Here is an 18,551-nt window from a genome sequence, read left to right as displayed (position 1 = left end):
AAAAAGAGGAAACGGAAACGTGGGCGGCATTTGCGAGAAAATCTGAAAGTTGCATTCCAAGCCACCTTAGATGCCATCTTCGCTATGGGGCCCTGACCAAACTCCTTCATCTTCCTGCCCTTTGGCTTCCTCGGGTGGGTAGCAAGCAAGGCTGACCTCCTCGGGGGGGCCATGCATTGAGCCTATGCAGATAAGGGCTGGCCGGTGGTTCCCTCACATTAGCGGGCGTTTGCAATCTTCCATTTGGCCGTGAGATGCGTGATCATCGGGCGCCGGGCTGGGAGTCCGCACTCACACCTAACAGCTAATGTGGTGAGCAGATGACGCATAGGAAGTCCCACCCCAACAGGCTGGTTCCACCAATGAAGATAGAGATCGTAGGGAGGGCCCCATCCAACAGGTCCAACCCTGAACTCAGCACCCTCCATTCCTGGAGTGGCAGCATCTCCCTCCTTCTCCCTTTTGCGCTTTGCTATGAATGTGTTTGCACCACCCTTGGGCCCGCTAACTTTGGACACTTCAGAGACAGAAGCCCTATCTAAGGCTCCAAACCCAGGCTAATTAAGTACGCCTCAGTGTGGTCACCTTTGGTCCCTGGGGTGCTTTATTTTTTCAATGCAAATCTTGACCCACTTGTGCAGGCTGTTAACGTGGCAACTGTTTCATTACCTGTATAACCTCCCGTTTTGAACAATGTTTTATTTGGAAGTTGATAGCCAGAGGCTCAACCATTGTATTCGGTGCCCTTATTAACTGGCAAGGGGCTAAAAGCAGGCACAGTACCAAACGGGACTCTTCCGAACGCAGCCTGATGACACTATGTGTCAGTCGCTGTTCTAAACGCTTTCCATGGGATGGGGGTGGGGAGGTGGGAACAGCTTTCAAAAGTTCTTGGGAAAATGGAATTTTCCCCAGGGACTCTCGTCCCTCCACACACGCCAGGAGGCTAGCGTTGCGGTCCCCACTGAAACGCGGCCACGTCGTCGGGGGTTAAGTAACTCAGATCCTAGTGCGTAAACCCTTGCTCTCAGGGACACTTACCATCACGCGCTGGTGACCAGTTGATGCCAACCTGTGAGATGGGCTGTGCTTGCGTCACTGCGGTGAGTGATTGCATGTAGTTGCTAACATTGAAAAGCAGGGCTGTTTACAGAATTCCCAGCCTGTCGGCTTCCTCTTCGATACAACCTGAAGCCCTGGCATCACAGGCAGCGTGCCTCTGGACTGGAGTGGGCTTTTACAGCCCGCCCACCCCCACCTCCTCCACGCCCCCAGTCCCCATCCCTCCGTGCTTCTTTCCAAGCATGTGATCGGTCCGTTTGCGTGGAGATTTCTCTTGCAGCATTTCCCACAAGGCGGCGTGTGTGATCTCCCATAAGCTGCTTTTCCCGAGAGATAAGATAGGGAGGTGGTGGTGGTGTGTGCGCACGCGCGTGGTGTGTGGGTGTAAATCCCGCTGAGCGGCGCTGCGTGAAGCACGCCAGCGCCCCCTAGCGGAGAAGGTCAGCATGCGACCGGCATCGCCCCGCCGCCATAAGGGCCTCGGTGAAAGCATCCAATCAGAGGGACGAGGTCGAGGACGTGACCAATCAGACGTGGGAAAGGGGAGCACGTTCAACCAATGAGCATAGAAGGCGCCGAGAATTAAAAAAACCTCTTTAATAACGTGGACGACAGACACACACTCCTTTTAGTTGGGGGGAACGGGTTTGGGGGCTCCGGAAGGGCTGGGGCGCGGGCGGCGGAGCAAGCAGGCGGCGGCGAGGCTGGTGCCCTGGCGCTGGGGCCGCGCGTACTTGAGGAAGACGGCGGCGCGGCCGGGCGAGGGGCCCCGCAGCGCGGCGCGGGCCAGGCACGCCTCCAGGGCGCCCAGCTCCTCGGGGCTGCGGCAGGGAGACGAGAAAGGAGCTGGGCGCACGGGTGGCAGTGACATGGAGGCTCGACGCTGGCACTCGTTCCAGCTTTCGGGGTCTGGCAAGGGGGCCATGCCGGGGGGTGGGGGGGCATGACGGCGGGCAGACGTCCAACTGCCCCCCACCCCCCCCAGGGCACGGGTTAGGAGAACAGAGCAAGCCGGCGGGCATTCACAGGTGGCCTGGTAAAACGCCACTCCGCCGGTGACCAGCTAGGGTGTCAGGGGACCTGAGACGTGGCCACCCCTTATCCTCAGGCCTGGAACACAGGCATCTTCCAGGCCTGGGGAAAGATCGCCAAATCTGGACAAACACCTCATTCTCCGACACCCCGAAGCATGAGACTCCCCAGGCTGGGGAGGCTCCTAATGCTCTCATGCTCAGAAAAAGCAAACGCCTCCGCCGCCCGCCCCTCACCCCAACCCCCCAATTGGGAGTTGGGAGAGCGTAGAGACCCCACACAGCCCGGCCCCCAGACCACACCTGTACAGAGCTGGCTCGGGTCCCTTCCGGTTGAGCGCGCGGTGCGCCAGGCTCAGCGCCGCAGCCGCGCGGGGACCCGGCGCCCAAGCCACAGCCTCGGCCTCCAGAAGGGACAGCTCCAGGAAATAGGTGGCCAGCAGCCTCACCTGGCGGGGCGGCGGCCAGACGTCGGTCCCGCCCCTTTCAGCCCGCCCCGCCCGCCCGCCCCTCTCGCGCACCTGTGGGTTGCTCCGCGCCAGCGCGGCCAGCAGGCCCAAGCACAGCAGCGGGCCCGGGTGGTGCAGCCGGAAATCCAGGCGACTCAGGATGCGGCGCTCGGCGCGCAGCAGCTCCGCCCGCGAGAAGGAGCCGGCACCCAGGAGGCAGAGGCAGGCGGGCTGCGGAGAGAATGAGGCGGGGGCGGGACGCCGCGGGGTGCGGTAGTAGGGGGGCCGTGGGAAAGACGCTGGGGCCCCAGCCTTCCCTTTCCTGCCTTGGGGAGGGTGGTGGGGTGGGGGCTAGGATCAGCCCAGCCCCGACTCTGGCCTCCAACTTTCTGTTCTGTCGGGAGGGCCAGGTAGCTTGGTGGGTCATGCGTTGCTCTGCTAACCGCCAGGATAAAAAAGCTACCGGCCGCTCCACGGAGAAAGTCAGTCTTGGAAACCCACGGGGGTAGCTCTACCCTGCCCTATAGGGCCGTTCGTTGGGAGTCAGAATGGACACAGTGTCACTGAGTGTGCTTTCTGCTTTGGGTAGAGAGGGCCAGGGGGCCTTTTGTGTCTGGTCATCGTGGTGAGCACTCCGCGTGGGAGCCAGAAAGCCCTGGTTTAAGTTCAAACCTTACCTCTGTGTGTGACATACAACTGACCGTTCACGTGAGCTCTGAACCCCCTTTGAAAACGGGAGCGACTGCCCTGGTGGCTTAGTGAGTTACGCAGTAGGCTGCGAACCTCCAGATCAGCACCAGTTCGAAACCATCAGCTGCACCTTGGGAGACAGGTGAGGCTTCCTGCTCCCCTATCAGAGTTACAGTCTCAGAAACCCACACGGGCAAGCCTACTGTCCTTTAGGGTCGCTATGTGCCCGCATCGACTGGTTTGGGTTTTTACCAGGCAGTTCTGAGAAGTCAGGCATCACACGTGTCAAGCTCAGGACGTACGTAACTTTCCAAGATTGGAACCCAAGCTGCTTCCTTTGGGCCTCTCGGGACCTGTCTCTTTCTCAGGTGAAGGGCGACACCGACAGTGCCAACCTCATTGCAGGGTTAGGATTCCAAGAGTAGGAGCGCCCCCCCCCCCGACCGTCCCCACTGGGCCCCGCCCCCTGGGCCCCGCCCCCGTAGTACCTCGGGCAGCACGCGCTCTTCCACCTTGCAAGCCAAGAACAAGCACGCCATCCCCAGGAGCTGCAGGCGGTGCAGGCGCACTCGGCCCGAGTGCAGGTAGGAATCGAGCAGATGCACGGCCAGGTACAGCGTGTCCCCCTCCAGGCCCAGGTACTCCTGGGGAGGGACACGCGTGACAACCCAGGCCCCGGGCGGCCACGCGTGCCCGGCCCCGCCCCCTCCTGGACATAGTACGTACGTGCACCTGGACCAGCCAGTCCACCACCAGTGCGCGCATCTCCGGGGTCACGGCGCGGGGCAGGGCGCTCCGGGGCGGCGTCCGGCACACCTGGGGTGGGACGGGGCCGGCCTCACCCTCCACACCTGCGCCTCGGCCCAGCTCCAGAGCGCCAGGCCGGCGGGCAGCGGCTTCTGGGACGCCTGCTAGATGTCCGGCCGGTGCCTCACCCAAAAGGACCTTCCACCGGGCTCCTTTTTCGGGCCCCTCCCCACCCCCCATCTGTGTCCCTCCAGACCACTGGCGTCCTCAGCGGCTCCCTTGGGTTCCCAGACACACCCTCTAGGCCACCAGCCCTCAACCTAGCCCGCTCAGAGCACCGAGAAGGACCTTTCTCCAGCATAAACCTGACCCAAGAACTCGCCTTCCATGGCAACGGAGCCCTGGACTCCGGGCCACTCTGTGGGGCAGAGGAAACAGCCCCTGTGGGTTTCCGAGGGTGTTCGTCTTTCCTGGAGCGGAAGGCTTCACCTCTCGCCCGGCCGCTGGTGGTTTCAGACCACTGACCTTTCACTGGGCAGCCCGCTGCGTAACTCACTACTCGCCTGGGTCCTGGGTGGATGTGCCTCCTACCCTGAACGTGACGACCGATGAGCTGGCGCGGGTTTTCTGTGCGCACAGCTGCTGCCTGTCCCCTGCCACTGAGTTGATTCTAGGTCAAGGTGCCTCTACCCCACAGGAAACTCAACGAAAACCCCTTCCTCCACTCTCAGTCCCCTCAGGATGAAATCTCAACACATCACAACCCGCACTGCAACCAGGCAGCCGAACTCTGCCATCAAGTCAATTCCACAGGACCGTGGCGACTCTAGGATTTCCAAGACTAACTCTTTAAAGGCATAGAAAAGCTTCATTTTTATCCCTACGAGCCACCGGTGGATTTGAACCGCTGAACTTGTTACGAACCCAGTTCAGAACTCACTATACCACCAGGGCTCTGGTTCATGCCAAACTCATGCCCACCCGGGGCCTTTTGCAGCCGGGGCAAGGTCTGGAGTCCAGCTGCCTCCGGTCCTAGCAGAGCCCGAGAGCCCCAAGGGGCAGCCCCTAGCCCCTTGCTGAAAGAATCTGTCCCTTCTCTCAGAGGAAGGACCTAGTGGCCACAGCTGTCGGATGACCCCGTGAGGTCTGTTTCCGTGGGCTCTGCGCCTCCTTGGAAATGATTTCCTGTTTGTGTCTCCCCCAAACAGGGCACTTCCAGTGCAGCAGCCTTGAAGAATACTTAATTACGTCCGAATTCTTTGTTGAGTGAAGAAATACGAGGGGCACGTGTGAAGGGGTCATGAGGCACCAGTGGAGAAACGAAGGCCTTAGAGTGGTGGAAATGGAGAATAAGCCCGGTCTGGATACGAGTACGGGGGGACAGGTCAGCTTGGCCTCCTCGGATGCTGACACACACCCCGGGCCTCCGGCCTCTCCCCGCACCCCAGCCCACCCCCAGGGGCCTCACCATGACTTCCGCGAAGATGTCTCCCGCATACTCGCGTTCTACCTCCAACCCAAGGAAGACCAGGGCATCTTCCAGGCTTGGCGGCGCCCACGTCGTCCGGGGCCTCGCCTGGCACACTAGGGGCAGGCACGTGGCCGCAGGGACGCTCTCGGGGGGTGCGCCCCTTGGAGGCTTGGGCTCATGGGAGGCAGCTGGACTCCGCGAGGGGCAGAGGCCTGGAGTTGGGGTCCGGGGAGACGGGGGCCCGGTGGTGGGTCCCTGGCTTCTGCTGGCCAGCATCCTCCAAACTGGCGTGGCCCCGCCTGCTTCCCATTAGAGGGCGGGGCCGCGCCGGGCGCCGGGAAGGTGCGGGGGCGCATGCGCGCTGCACGAGGCCCGCAGGGTCAGGTAGACCTGGCAAGGTGCTTGAAAAGCCGGCCCCGCCCTCCGCGCGCTCTTCAGCCAGCTGCGACCCCAGGGCTAAGGCCAAGTCCGAGCTGGCGCATGCGTTTTCTCCTATAAATCTTGTTTCGTTTTCTCCCCAATTAAGGGGACGGGTGTTAGGAGGGCTTGTTAGACTAGTGCCCTGCCCCAGGCGGGACACGGAGACGCTCGGCGCGTGGGAAGCACGAATCCGTGGTTCAGCGCTGCTGACTGCAATGCCGCCGGTTCAAAGGCATCAGCTGCTCCCGGAGGAAGATGGGGCAGTTCTAATCCAGCCCGAGGGGTCCCTGTGTGTCGGAATCCACTGGACAGCAGCGGACTGGGGGGATTCTGAGACTGGAGGAGCAAGCCCGCGCTCCTCCTGCCTCCCCCACGCCCGGGCCTAGACTAGCACACCCCACTCTTCCCACACGGCAGCGAGGGAGGCCTGAGAACATCGAAATCCCGTCACATCTTGCCTTTGCCCACAAGTCCGATGGTTCTTCTGTCCCTAAAGGTCAAGGCCAGTCTTTGCTCTTATAGCCCAGGAACCGCTCCCCGACCTCTCCGCTCATTTCCGACCCGTGGGCCCCACTCATGGTTCCAGGGCCGCACTCGCTCCGCATGCACACTGCCTTCCCTTCTGCCTGAAATGCTTAGTCTGCACCCCCTCCACCACACCCCCCATCTTTGTGGCTCTCTCCACATTCTTAAGGGCTTTACCAGATGTCACTGCCCTGCATCTAGGGAGCCCTGGTGGCACTGCTGGGTGTGGGGGACTGCTAACCAAAAGGGCGGTGGTTCAAATCCACCACCCCCTCTGTGAGGCCGCCTCAGGGGCTCCTGCAGAGATTTACAGCCCCAGAAACAGCAGGGCCGGTCCCCCTGGGGGGAAGCGCTGGAATGACCCAAGGCGGCTTCAGAAGTACATGCCTACGCTTGATCCTGCAGTATAGACTATAGTACGTAATTTTAATTTTATGTACTATAATTTTAGTTGCCAGGGGCGAAGGTGGGGGACCTATGCACGTAGGGTCACTGTTTCAATCGACTCAATGGTAGTGGGCTTGGGGTCCCTGCATCCTGGTGGCACAGAGGATAAAACACTCACAGCTAAACCCCACAGGCGGGCAGTCCCTCCTAGGAGAGAAAGCGGTGGCAGCTTGCAGGAAGATAGGGCCCTTGCTAGCACCCGGGCAGCCTACTCTGCAGGAGTCAGAACCAACTAGAAAGCAGTGTGTGGTTTTCTCCAGTCCACTACCATGCACTCCCCATGAGGCAGAGCAGCTCTTCTCCCCCCATGGCTGTACTCACACCTAGAACGGGGACAGACTGGGCACACAGATGACCGGTTTGCCAAGTATAAACGGGACATCATGTCCTGGGGACTCTCTGAAGTGTTGACACCAGGACTTGAAAGAGGAGCCAGACTTCACTTCTCCATAGGTCTTCCTTGATCCCCACAAAGCCCCCCTGCAGTCCTCAGTGTCAGGGGTGTGCCCCCTTCCACACCCTCAACCCAAGGCTGGGCTGGTTCCTGACACGGAATAGCGGGGTGTGATACAGGGGGACCACTGCTCTCATTTGAATAGGGTGGAAGCAGGGAGTGTTGGTGCTGTTCTGATTTCCAGCCTTTTGTTTAAGGTCCCATGTCAAGGCGCGTTGTGTGTGTGACATTGTCAAGTGGCTCGGGGGCAAGAGGTGTGTGGACATTTGTAGACGATGACACTGGTAAAATGGTACAGGACATCTGGGTGAAGGATACACGGTAAGTCTGTACTTTCAATAAACTGTTTGCTTTCACAGGATTTGCGCAAAACTTGCAAAGACTGTACAGAATCCCCCTGTTCTCCAGATCTCTCAATGGCGGTCCCCAACTCAAGCAACCTGTCATCTTTGCAGACAGGCCCCACTGCCCTTGATGAGACTCCCGACCCGTTCTGCCGTGGCTCATGAAAGCGCACAACAGGCGGAAATCTTCAGTGTGGGTGCTCTGTCACAATGGCTGTAACGAAAGTGTACAGGGCAGAGGCCAGCTTGGGAGGGGCTGTGGAGAGCCGTGGACATCTTCAGAGCCACGTGGTCAGTTGCCGCCGTCGGAGCCTGGCTCAAATGCTATGTAAACTCGCCCTCCTTGCTCACACGGGCCCCTCACCTTTCCATGCACAGCTTTACAGACCCAGGGGCAGCTCGGGGCCTTTCTGCACCACAGTCCAGCTCAAAATTCACCTGCACCTGTTCTGACTGACCCACACATTTTTAAGACACAAGTGTGGACCCTTCATGTTTGTAGCACACAGACTGCCTGTACATTATTTGTACTGTTGCCCAGAGGGCTCGTTCATTTGACTCCTGGACCCCTTTGCGCACCTCGATCCATGTGGGGCTTCTAAGCACTCCCTGGCTGCCCCTTGCTGCAAGCATCTCCAGGCTGACTGTGCACCCGTCCATCCGGCCCCAGACCCTTTCCTGAACATGTACAATGAGGACCAGGTACTTTTAAATCATCTGTGTACTAAAAGCCGGCCCCCTGGGGATGTAAGCTACAGAAATAAAAGTACAAGTGCAGCAGAGAAGGGTTGTTAAAGAGGTTTATTACAGCAGCCACTAAACTGGAACTCAGTGAATCCCTGCCGTAACAGGGGTGACTGAATCACCTGGGCCACAGGGATCTCCCCCAAGGACCCCACCTCACCCCACACTGTGGCAGGTGGTGGAAGGGCCCCGCCCCACCACTTGGCAGAGCTTGACCCCTACGGTGCTGTGCGCAGTTCCCCAGTGCTGCACATAGCCCTGTGGGCGGGCACTGACCCCACATGCAGGGCAGCACAGCATACTGCTGTCAGGGTCCCGTTCACCCTCCACCCCCACCCCTTTAGTGGGCACAGAGCCATTAAGGGATGGGGATAGAAATGAAGATCAGTGAAAGAAATGGCGGCCTTTGGAACTGAAGAACAATGGAGGCTACGGGATGCGTGCGCACGGTCAAGAGAACGAATCCACACAGAGGAGAGCTCCAGAGGAGCAGGCAGTTGTTGAAGAAATGGCGGAAATCTCCTAAATATCACAAAACACGAGAAATCTTACACCAGAAGCTCAATAAAGGTATAGGCCCTAAAAGAAGCACACCAGGACACATGATCATCAAACCCCCCGAGAATCAAAAGGTACCACGTAAAGTGGGGCCTCGTCTGATAAAGTGCCTACTTCCTGTCAAAGCCACACAGACAGGACGGCAACTAGGTGACGGCACGCACAGCTTCAAGCAGGGATAACAGACCCAGCGAAACGATCGTTTAAAAACCAAGGATGACATCAGAACATTTGCAGGAACTTGGTGGGGAGGAAGTCGGGGGAGAGGAACTCTGATACACCCTGACTGGTCCCGTGAGAAAAAAAGGGAGACAAACAAGTAAACAACATCAGCCTGCAGCCGACAGTAATGTCCGTAAAGGGCAGCCTGGGCGGTAAGAAAACGGGCTCTGGGGAAAGTGTCGCCGGCATGCACAGCAGCATGTCCTCCAGGCGCATGGTGGGAGGGAGTCACTGAGGCAAACGGTGAAACAGACTTACAGTGCAGATTACAGGGAAACCACGATGCAAATCAGGACACCAACAAGTAAAACAGCTGTGGGTAGGGGAAGGACACTGGTGCAGATACAAACTTTTCATTGTTAAGGAAGTTAAGCTAGTATCAAAATGCAAGATATAAGAACTATTTCCTCCCATGCTTACCACAAAGAAGATAAATAAAATTAGAGACCAAAATAAGGAAGTGAGGAGGCAAAGTAGATCAGCATGGACCACACACAATCAGAACCAAACTCACAGCCACCAAACCGATCCCAACACCCAATGACCCTAGAGGGCAGGGTAGAACTGCCCAGTGGGTTTCTGAGACTAACTTTTTACGGGAGTAGAAAGCCCCCTCTTTCTCCTACGGATTTCTGAACTGCTGACCTTCCCGTTAGGATTCCTAAAATACAGACAGATAAAAACTATAGATAAAAATCAACACTAAAAAAAAGAGTCAACATTGGAAACATGAGAAAGAAGCCATAAGTCTCCCACACAGAAGGCAGAAGTAAATCCTCCTGTGGACAGTAATGGTGGGCACTCCAGCCCACAGTGACCCTACAGCACAGAGTGGAGCTGCTGCTCCACGGGGTTTTCCTGAGCGGGCCGAGCTTGGCCAAAGCAAGCCGACTCCTCTGTCTTCCTCGAGCTGCTGCTAGGTTCAACTCACCGACCTTGTGGTTAGCAGCCCAAGGCTTAGTCCAGACAGAGAGAGAAGGGAGGGGTAGAATGGCTAAGGGATAGGACTCCGCTAGTGGGCTGTTTACAGGGGACAGACCCTAAACACAAATAGCCAAGTCGGTTAAAAGTCAAGAACAGAGGGGAAAAAAATCATCCTATGTAAACAGCAACCAAGAGAGCAGGTGGTGACAGTTCACTGAAACACATCAAAACAGGTGAGACAGAGGAGGGCCCCGCACACGCAGGTGCGCTGCTCAACTAACGTCAGTTCAGGTCAACTTCTGACCAGACCTACATTTACCACGGCCCTTCGGGTGGTTTGCCTTTTGTTGTGCTAAAGGGAAAGCAGTTTTCTTTTTGTTTAAGATTTCTCCACAGGGGTGTTTTATTTGGATGGTATCGTTAAAACTCCCAACTCTGAGCGTGAGTAGGCAGCAGGGCACAGCCCCGTCCCCACAGTGCTCCTGCTCCGCTTCAAGTGCCCACCCGAGGAAGGTCGCGTAGTCGTCGAGATACAAGGCAGCACCCATGGAGGCTCCTCTGCTCCTGCCACAGGTGATGCCCGTGGGCTCTCGGTGGGCAGCAGCGACCCGTGGTGAGCAAGCAGCCACACCAACTGGGCCACCAGCAGCAGCGCTCCCGGCACCCAGGCCTCTGCCCTGCCCCCTGATGTGGCCAGATAGCACAGAGCCCCAACCTCGCTGCCTGCATGTGATGGCACGGTGTTGACGCAGCGTCCACATTCCTCCACTCTTCCAGTTTCACAGCATGCCCCAAGCCTGTGTCATGATGGAAGGGTCAACTCCCCAAACCTATGACGTTACTTGTACGTAGAGTACTGGGAGAAATGCAGGGGTAAGACTTTAATGCACCACCACCAATAGTGACTGGGACAACCAGAAGAGAATCAGCCAACAGAACCTTGACTGTGAACTAAGTGGACCTGACAGACATGCAGCACACACTCTGACAGTCTTCTCCAGTGAGCATGAACAAACCCGAACTCAGGACCCAAAACAAATGTCAATAAATGTAAGACGACTGAAATCCCACAGAGAGATCTTTTCTGATCACAGGGGGTGAAGGCAGCAGAAACCTCAAATACACTGTTCAAAACCTATCGGGCCCTAAAAAAAAACGAAAGTGAAAGACAGACTTGACTGAGAATGTAAACAGAGCCTACCCAAACCTATGGGGCACAGGGAAAGCTGTGCTAAGAGGAACATTCATAGCAATGAATGACAACGTTAAAAAGAACAAGGTCCTAAATCAATAGCCTAACTCTACAACGTTTGAAAGGGAAAACAAGAGCAAAAGGAGCCTAAAACTGCTGGAAGAAAATGGATGAAACAGAAAATAGCACCGCAAGATAACCAACAAAACCAGAAGTTGGTTCTTTGAAAAAGAAACCAACAAATCACAAGCTAGAAGAGAGGATGCCAACAACAGCCGCTGTGACATGACAGCAGCTCAGCACACACAGGATCCTGACAGAGCTGTGTGGAAAACTGCTCCACCCAAGCGGAACACTTAAATGGACAACCTCCTAGAAACACACAACGCACCCACACTAACATCACAAGAGACTGGATCAATCACCCCAAACCTTCCAACGAAGCCCCGGACCAGATGGCTTCACGAGGGAATATGCCCACACAGAGACTTTACACCGACCCTGCTCTCTCAAACTTGTCCAAAATCAACAACAGAGAAGGGATTCTCCCTAGACTCACTCTATGAAGCCAGCACCACCCTGAGACCAAACCAGATACGCCATCACAACAAACGGAAGGCCAGTCTCCCTCGGGAGCAGAGATGCCAAGAATCTCAACACAAGTTCTGGCAAACAGACTCCAACAGCATGGTAAAGAATCAGGCACGATGACCAAAATGGGATTTACTCTCAGAGTATAAACAAGGGCACTCAACATCAGAAAACCAGCCAATGAAATACGCCACATGAATAAAACAAAGGAAAAGGACCACCGGCATTTACTAGACGCAGAAAAGGCATCTGATTGATAAAAACTGTTAGCAAAGTAGAGACAGGAAGTTCAGGTCTCTTAACACCACTAAGGTTGTCCATGAACAGGAAACTGCCAACATTACACTCCGTGGAGTAAGACCAAGAGTCGTCTCCCTTGAGGATGGGAACAGGAAGACAGGGTTCCCCACTAGCACCCCTTTATTCAATATCTAAAGTCTGAGCCAGAGCCGCCAGGCAAAAACAAGAAATGGGATCCAAGTTGGAAAGGAAGAGAAAGTATCCAAGGTGCACATGATATGAGTCTCTGTACAGAAGATCTCAGGCCACAGGAAAGCTGCAGGGACTCATGGAGGAATCCAGCACAGTTACAGGGTCCAAGGTGAACACACACCACACACATCACACCACACACACCCACACACCCCACACACCACACCACACACACACATCACACACCACACACACACCACACACACACATCACACACCACACCACACACACACACCACACACACACACATCACACCCACACACCACACACACCCACACACACCACACCACACACACCACACACACACCACACACACACACCACACACACACACACCACACACACATCACACCACACACACACACACACACCACACACACACACATCACACCCACACACCACACACACCCACACACACCACACCACACACACCACACACACACCACACACACACACCACACACACACACCACACACACATCACACACACACACCACACCACACACACACACCACACACATCACACACACACACCACACACACACCACACACACACACACCACACACACACACCACACACACACATCACACCCACACACCACACCCACCCACACACACCACACACACACACACCACACACACACACATCACACCCACACACACCACACCACACACACACACCACACACACCACACCACACACACATCACACCCACACACCACACACACCCACACACACCACACACACACCACGCACACACACACATCACACACACACACACATCACACCCACACACACCACACACACACACACATCACACCCACACACACCACACACCCACACACACATCACACCCACACACACCACACCACACACACATCACACACACACCACACACACACACCACACACACACACACACCACACACACACACATCACACCCACACACCACACACCACACACACACCACACACACCACACACACACATCACACCCACACACCACACACACACACCACACACACACACCACACCACATACACACCACACACACACACCACACACACATCACACCCACACACACACACCACACCACACACACACATCACACACACACCACACACACACACCACACACATCACACACACACCACACACACACACATCACACACACCACACACACACACACACCACACACACCCCCACCACACACACCACACACACACCACACCACACACACACCACACCACACACACACACCACACACACACCCCCACCACACACACCACACACACACCACACCACACACACACACACCACACACACACACCACACACACAACCACACACACCCACACACCACACACACACGGCTCCTTTCTGTACAACAGGGAGAAATCTACACAGGAAACCAAGAAGACATACAGCTTACACACACACACTTAGATACTAGGAAGAAACGTAACCAGGGATGTGAAAGATTCAGACAAATGAAGGCGCTCACGATTGAAGGGGCCACCACAGACCCGCCCGCGTGAATGCAAAGCCATTTGAGCTCGCGGACTAGAAGGGTAACCAGTGTCAAAATGTACTGCCTGTACTCGTCTACAGAGCCCATGCAATACCCACCAATATTCCCACGAAAAACAAGACCCACCTGTCCTCTGCTTTCGATGGGGGAGGCCCCAGGTAGCCAAAACCCTTTGTAAGAAGGAAAACAGGGAGGAGGCCTCACATTGCTGATTTCCACACACTGCATGCCAGCTGTCGTGATCAGAGCAGCCCTGGTGCGGGCTCAGCGGCAGCCACCGACGAGATGGAACTAGCCAGGAATAAACCCACGCATCTACGGAAACTGGTGCTAGTCCACTTCATGGGAAGGGGCCGTCTCTTGAGCAAATTGCATTGGTAAAACTGGATTTGCACCTGCAGAAAAACGGAAGACCTGCTCCTCACGTCACACACAGAAATGAATTAAAAATGGATCCGGGCTCTGGATGTGGAAGGTAAGAAGAAGAAAACATGGGCACCCCAGGGCTTTCTTTTCTTTTTAATCACATCAAACACGACTACAAACACAGGAGCAGAAAGCAGAATAGGTTACTGGGATCTCATAAAAATTAAATACGGACATCAAAATAACTCATCAAGTGTACAAAGCCAACGATATAGTCAACAAGGTCTGATATCTAAAATATGTATATTCCTACAACTCAACAGCAAAAGCATGAATGGGCAAACGACACAGCTCCAGCAGCCAGCACACCCCCCTCCTCCCCACGATGCTCGCTGCCATTCGCCATGAGACGCCAGCGGACACCGTGAGGTCTCGCCTCCGCCCTGCTCCCGTGGCCCTGGACAGCAACACGGCAGCAGAGAACCAGTGTTGCCAAGGGTGGGGGCGGTGGGACCTTACAGTCCTCCAGCGAGGGGAATATACAGTGATACAGCGACTGTGGACAAAAGCACAGTGACTTCCCAATAAAATAAAAAATACAACCACCACACGACTCAGCAAGGCCACTCCGAGGACATACCCAAGGGGCTTAACAGTCATGTCACCGAGGGACGCAGGGACTGACCGGTGTTTGCTGCAGCACCACACACAACCGCGCCCATCAATAGGCGACGGGCTAGGCGAAGCGCTGAGCATACGCCACTCGCCGGATGCCACGCAACCTGGACGACAGCACGCAGTCTGAGCGGGGCTGCAAGATGAATGGCCGGAACACCAGTCTGCCGGACGTATTTTTGCAAAATTAATCCCAAACTGTCGGGTTTCCCTCGCTGAAACAGACAGGCAAAGGCCGCGGCAGCGATGCTCACAGTCTGAGCGGTTCCCGGGGGCCGGAGGGAGTGGGACCTCCCTGGGAAGTAGTCACGTTTGGATCACGTGATGGGAAAATTAGCACCAGCTTGACTCATGCCGCTATCGTCACTAGGCTGTACCCCCCAAAGCCGCCCAGGTCCAGAGGCCCACCCCCACACCCCCTCCCCGCCCCCAGCAGACGGGAGGAGCTGTGCGCAGGGACTGGGCCCTGGTCTTTATTGCTTGTACCGTACAAATACAAGAGGAAATGCAGAAAGGCCAGAGGGCAGGGGAGGTGTCCGAGAGAAGACACACGCAGAAAGGGCAAAGACCCCACCCCACCCAGCCCATGCCCACCTCATGATGGCCTCTGTGAGTGGGTGGTACAGGAGGGGGTGGGTAGATCCACAGAAATGAAATTCCACACACCTGGCCAGGTTGGGTGAGCGGGGAAGCCAAAGAAGGGGAGTTGTGGGTGTGGTGGGCGTGGCTCCTCCCACTCGGTCAGCACCTCCCCACCCGCCACCCCACGGGATGAAATGCTTGGGCCAGGGATGGGGGCCCAAACACACACACTCACACACATACACACACTCGAAGGCCTGGGCACACTTGTACACACGTGTCCCTGACACGCACTCTGGGCACCATGTGCCCTTGGAACAGCAGCGCACACGCACGCACTTTCGCTCACCTTAAGGCTGCAGGACGTGGGGCCCGGGAGAGGGGGCATGGCAGATCACCTGTCCCAGCCCAGCCCCTGCCTGCCCCTCATCCTGCCTACTAGGCCCAATACTGTCTTGGTGGGAGATGTGTAACAGCCAAGGCAGGCACCCCCAACCCTGCCCTCGGATGGGGCCAGGGCCGGGCCCAGGTCCAGGGTTCAGCAGGAAGGCAGGCCCCCTGGAAGTAAGGCACAGGTGTGGGTGGAGGCAGCCCCAGAATGTTCTTCCTGTCTCATCCCCAAAGTCAGGATAACAGGTGGAGGGGCTGGGGGAGCCCTCAAAGGCAGGCCTGGAAGCAGTGCCCTGGAGGCATAGCTAGGGACACAGTGGCATCCACCTGAGGGAGCCCTAAGCCCTCACACCCCAGAGTCCCAGGCCCCTGTGGGCTCAGCCATTATTGCTTTTCTGACCCTGGGGGCACAGCGTGGCACAGGCCGGGTGTCCTCTGTCGAGCAGCAGCGCACAGGCGGGTGGCTGCACTGCACGCACACCCCTCGTCCGTCCGAGCTTGTGTGGATTAAAACCATCGCCTCTGGCTGCCCTGAGGACAGGCCAGGAGTGAGAGTCTCCCAGTACTAGTCTGGGCACACGGGTGGGGAGAGGTACTCCCTGGAGGCCAGGGCGGCTGGGAATGAGGAGGGGGAGGGGGTGTTGAAGAGAGCTGGGCATGGGGCTAGGAGGTGAGGGGTGGGAACACAAACAAACAAGCCAAATGACACCGCTGTAAACAGCCACCAGTGCGTGCCTCCTGCCAGGCCGCTCACTCCCGGATGCTGGCCGAGTAGGAGAACTGCGGGAAGTGCGTTCGCTGGTCCAGCTCTAGAGAGCCCAGGCGGTCGTCTGTGGGGTGTAGAGATGGGTTGGGGGGCCAGCCTTCAGAGGGCCCGGGCTCAGGAAGGGCTGCAGGCTGGCAGTGCCAGGGGAACGGGTCCACCTCATGTGGACCCTCCCCCAATAATGCTGCTGCTCTGCCCTGGCCTCTGGCTACTTGAATCCACCCCCACAGGGCAGCGTCCTCTGCGCACAGCCCTCCAGGAGCTAAGGAAATGGTCCCCCATCTCACAGTGGTGCTCAGCTCCTGCCTCTGACCCCCAATTTGGGGCACTGCACCTCTGCATCGCCAGGGACCTCCAGTCCCCAGGCTGGACCAGGTATTTCTCCTGCAGAATATCGGGCCCTGGAGAGTGGGGTGCCTATCCAGAGGCTGACAGGGTACATGCAGGCCCCTCACCCATGTGGGGTGAGGGCCCACCAGACAGACCTAGGCGGCCATGGTGGTCACTGCTACCGCCATCACTGGGTCAGTCCCACCCTGGGGACCTAGGCACTTGAGGACAACAGGAACTTGTCACCTGCAGCCATGCCTCAAGCAGTCTCCCACCTCCCCAACCTGACACCTCCTGGGTCCCACCAGCCCTCACCCACCACGTCGAGGACCAATGAAAGGCCACTTGAGCTGACTCAGGACAGAACACAAAGCACAGGTGAGGCCAAAAGCCTCCAGCCCAGCCACCAAGCCAGGGGTGACACTCACAGCGGTCCGGGGGTGTGATTGTGATGGACTGGGCCGTGAACTCGTCATCGAAGTACCTTGTGTCAATCTCAGATGTGACCTGAGGTTTGAAGGGTGGCAGGAGCTACGGAGCAGAGAAGGGCAGCCTCAGAGCCCAGTGCAGGGAGGGCTGGGCCCAGGTCCCCTGGAGCAGGTCAGGCCTGGGCTCACCTTCTTCTGTACCACGTCCTGCCAGTTGATGCTGATGAAGAACCTGTGCTCCATCACCTCCTGGGCATCGCTGGGCCCCCCACCAAGCCTGGGCAGAGACGGCATCAGTGCCCACTCTAGGAGAGCCGGGTTCTGGAGACAGCCCTCGGAGCAGCCTTTCCGGAACCCGTCCGGCCACCTCCACCCCATCACAGAAAAGGACACCAGGGCCGGGGGAGGGGCGCTCACATGCCCGGAGGCAGAGCAGGAAGCCAGCTCCCCAGCCCAGGCCAGAGTCCAGGATGGGGTGGGGCATGCTTCGCTCTAACACCCCCAAGAGGGGCCTACCCGGGACTCGAACTTGGCTGAAGGCTGTGTGGGCGCGAACCGGCCCTCACCTCTGCTTGGGGTCCTTCTTGAGCAGACCGGCGAGCAGGGACTTGGCCTCGGGGCCGAGCGTGCGAGGGAAGCGGATCTCTTCCATGAGAATGAGCTCAAAGAGGCGCTCGTGGTCCTGGTTGTAGAAGGGCAGGCGGCCACACATCATCTCGTACATGACCACGCCCAGCCCCCACCAGTCCACGGCACGCCCGTAGTCATTGTCCTCCAGCACCTGAGGTGGGTGGGTGGGCAGCAGTGGATGGTGAGGTCCAAGCAGGGCTGGCCTGGGGCCACCGTTCTGCCCTGGGCAGCCCTGGCCTGCCCCACCCGGCCCGCAGCCCAGACACCTCGGGCGCCAGGTACTCCGGAGTCCCACAGAAGGTCTTCATGGTGGCCCCGTCGCTGACGCCCTCTTTGCACAGGCCGAAGTCGGTGATCTTGATGTGGCCATCTTTGTCCAGCATGAGGTTTTCCAGCTACAGCAAAGGCGAGGGGTTGAGGCATGTCCCTCCAGGGCTTCCTGCCACCCTCCAAGACCTCACCCCCTGAAGGGCCAGTCACCATCAGCTCCCCTG

The 18,551-nt window shown here is 57.3% G+C and overlaps 2 protein-coding genes across 3 annotated transcripts in view; both read right to left on the bottom strand.

Moving 5' to 3' along the window:
- Window positions 1-1,690: 1,690 nt before the first annotated feature.
- On the bottom strand, window positions 1,691-5,806 carry CCNP (cyclin P). The gene is made up of 7 exons (XM_075536645.1): window positions 5,740-5,806; window positions 5,448-5,638; window positions 3,959-4,048; window positions 3,721-3,876; window positions 2,615-2,773; window positions 2,397-2,542; window positions 1,691-1,883 (listed from the first exon to the last, which is right to left on the bottom strand). The coding sequence occupies exons 1-7, from the start codon at window positions 5,804-5,806 to the stop codon at window positions 1,691-1,693; spliced, it is 1,002 nt and encodes a 333-aa protein (XP_075392760.1).
- A 9,569-nt stretch (window positions 5,807-15,375) lies between these two features.
- The window catches only part of AKT2 (AKT serine/threonine kinase 2), a 40,885-nt gene continuing 37,709 nt past the window's right edge, over window positions 15,376-18,551 (bottom strand). For both annotated transcript variants that reach the window (XM_075537944.1, XM_075537945.1), the window contains exons 10-14: window positions 18,324-18,452; window positions 17,994-18,208; window positions 17,617-17,704; window positions 17,428-17,530; window positions 15,376-16,733 (exon numbers count right to left, since the gene is read on the bottom strand). In XM_075537944.1, the coding sequence (XP_075394059.1) occupies window positions 16,654-16,733; window positions 17,428-17,530; window positions 17,617-17,704; window positions 17,994-18,208; window positions 18,324-18,452 (615 nt within the window). In that variant the 3' untranslated portion in view covers window positions 15,376-16,653. The remainder of the gene's footprint in view (window positions 16,734-17,427; window positions 17,531-17,616; window positions 17,705-17,993; window positions 18,209-18,323; window positions 18,453-18,551) is intronic.

Source organism: Tenrec ecaudatus, chromosome 18 (genome assembly GCF_050624435.1).
Source record: "Tenrec ecaudatus isolate mTenEca1 chromosome 18, mTenEca1.hap1, whole genome shotgun sequence".
NCBI lineage: Eukaryota > Metazoa > Chordata > Mammalia > Afrosoricida > Tenrecidae > Tenrec > Tenrec ecaudatus.
Note: the sequence above shows the minus strand (reverse complement) of the source record. Positions and strands in the feature narration are given on the sequence as shown.

Excerpts from the sequence above, each read along its gene's own strand:
- CCNP (XM_075536645.1), bottom strand. The coding sequence starts at position 5,806 with ATGCGCCCCCGCACCTTCCCGGCGCCCGGCGCGGCCCCGCCCTCTAAT. Across the intron at positions 3,877-3,958 it reads ACTGGCTGGTCCAGGTGCAC|GAGTACCTGGGCCTGGAGGG; the intron begins GTACGTACTATG and ends GTCCCTCCCCAG. Across the intron at positions 1,884-2,396 it reads CCCGAGCCAGCTCTGTACAG|CCCCGAGGAGCTGGGCGCCC; the intron begins GTGTGGTCTGGG and ends TCCCTGCCGCAG.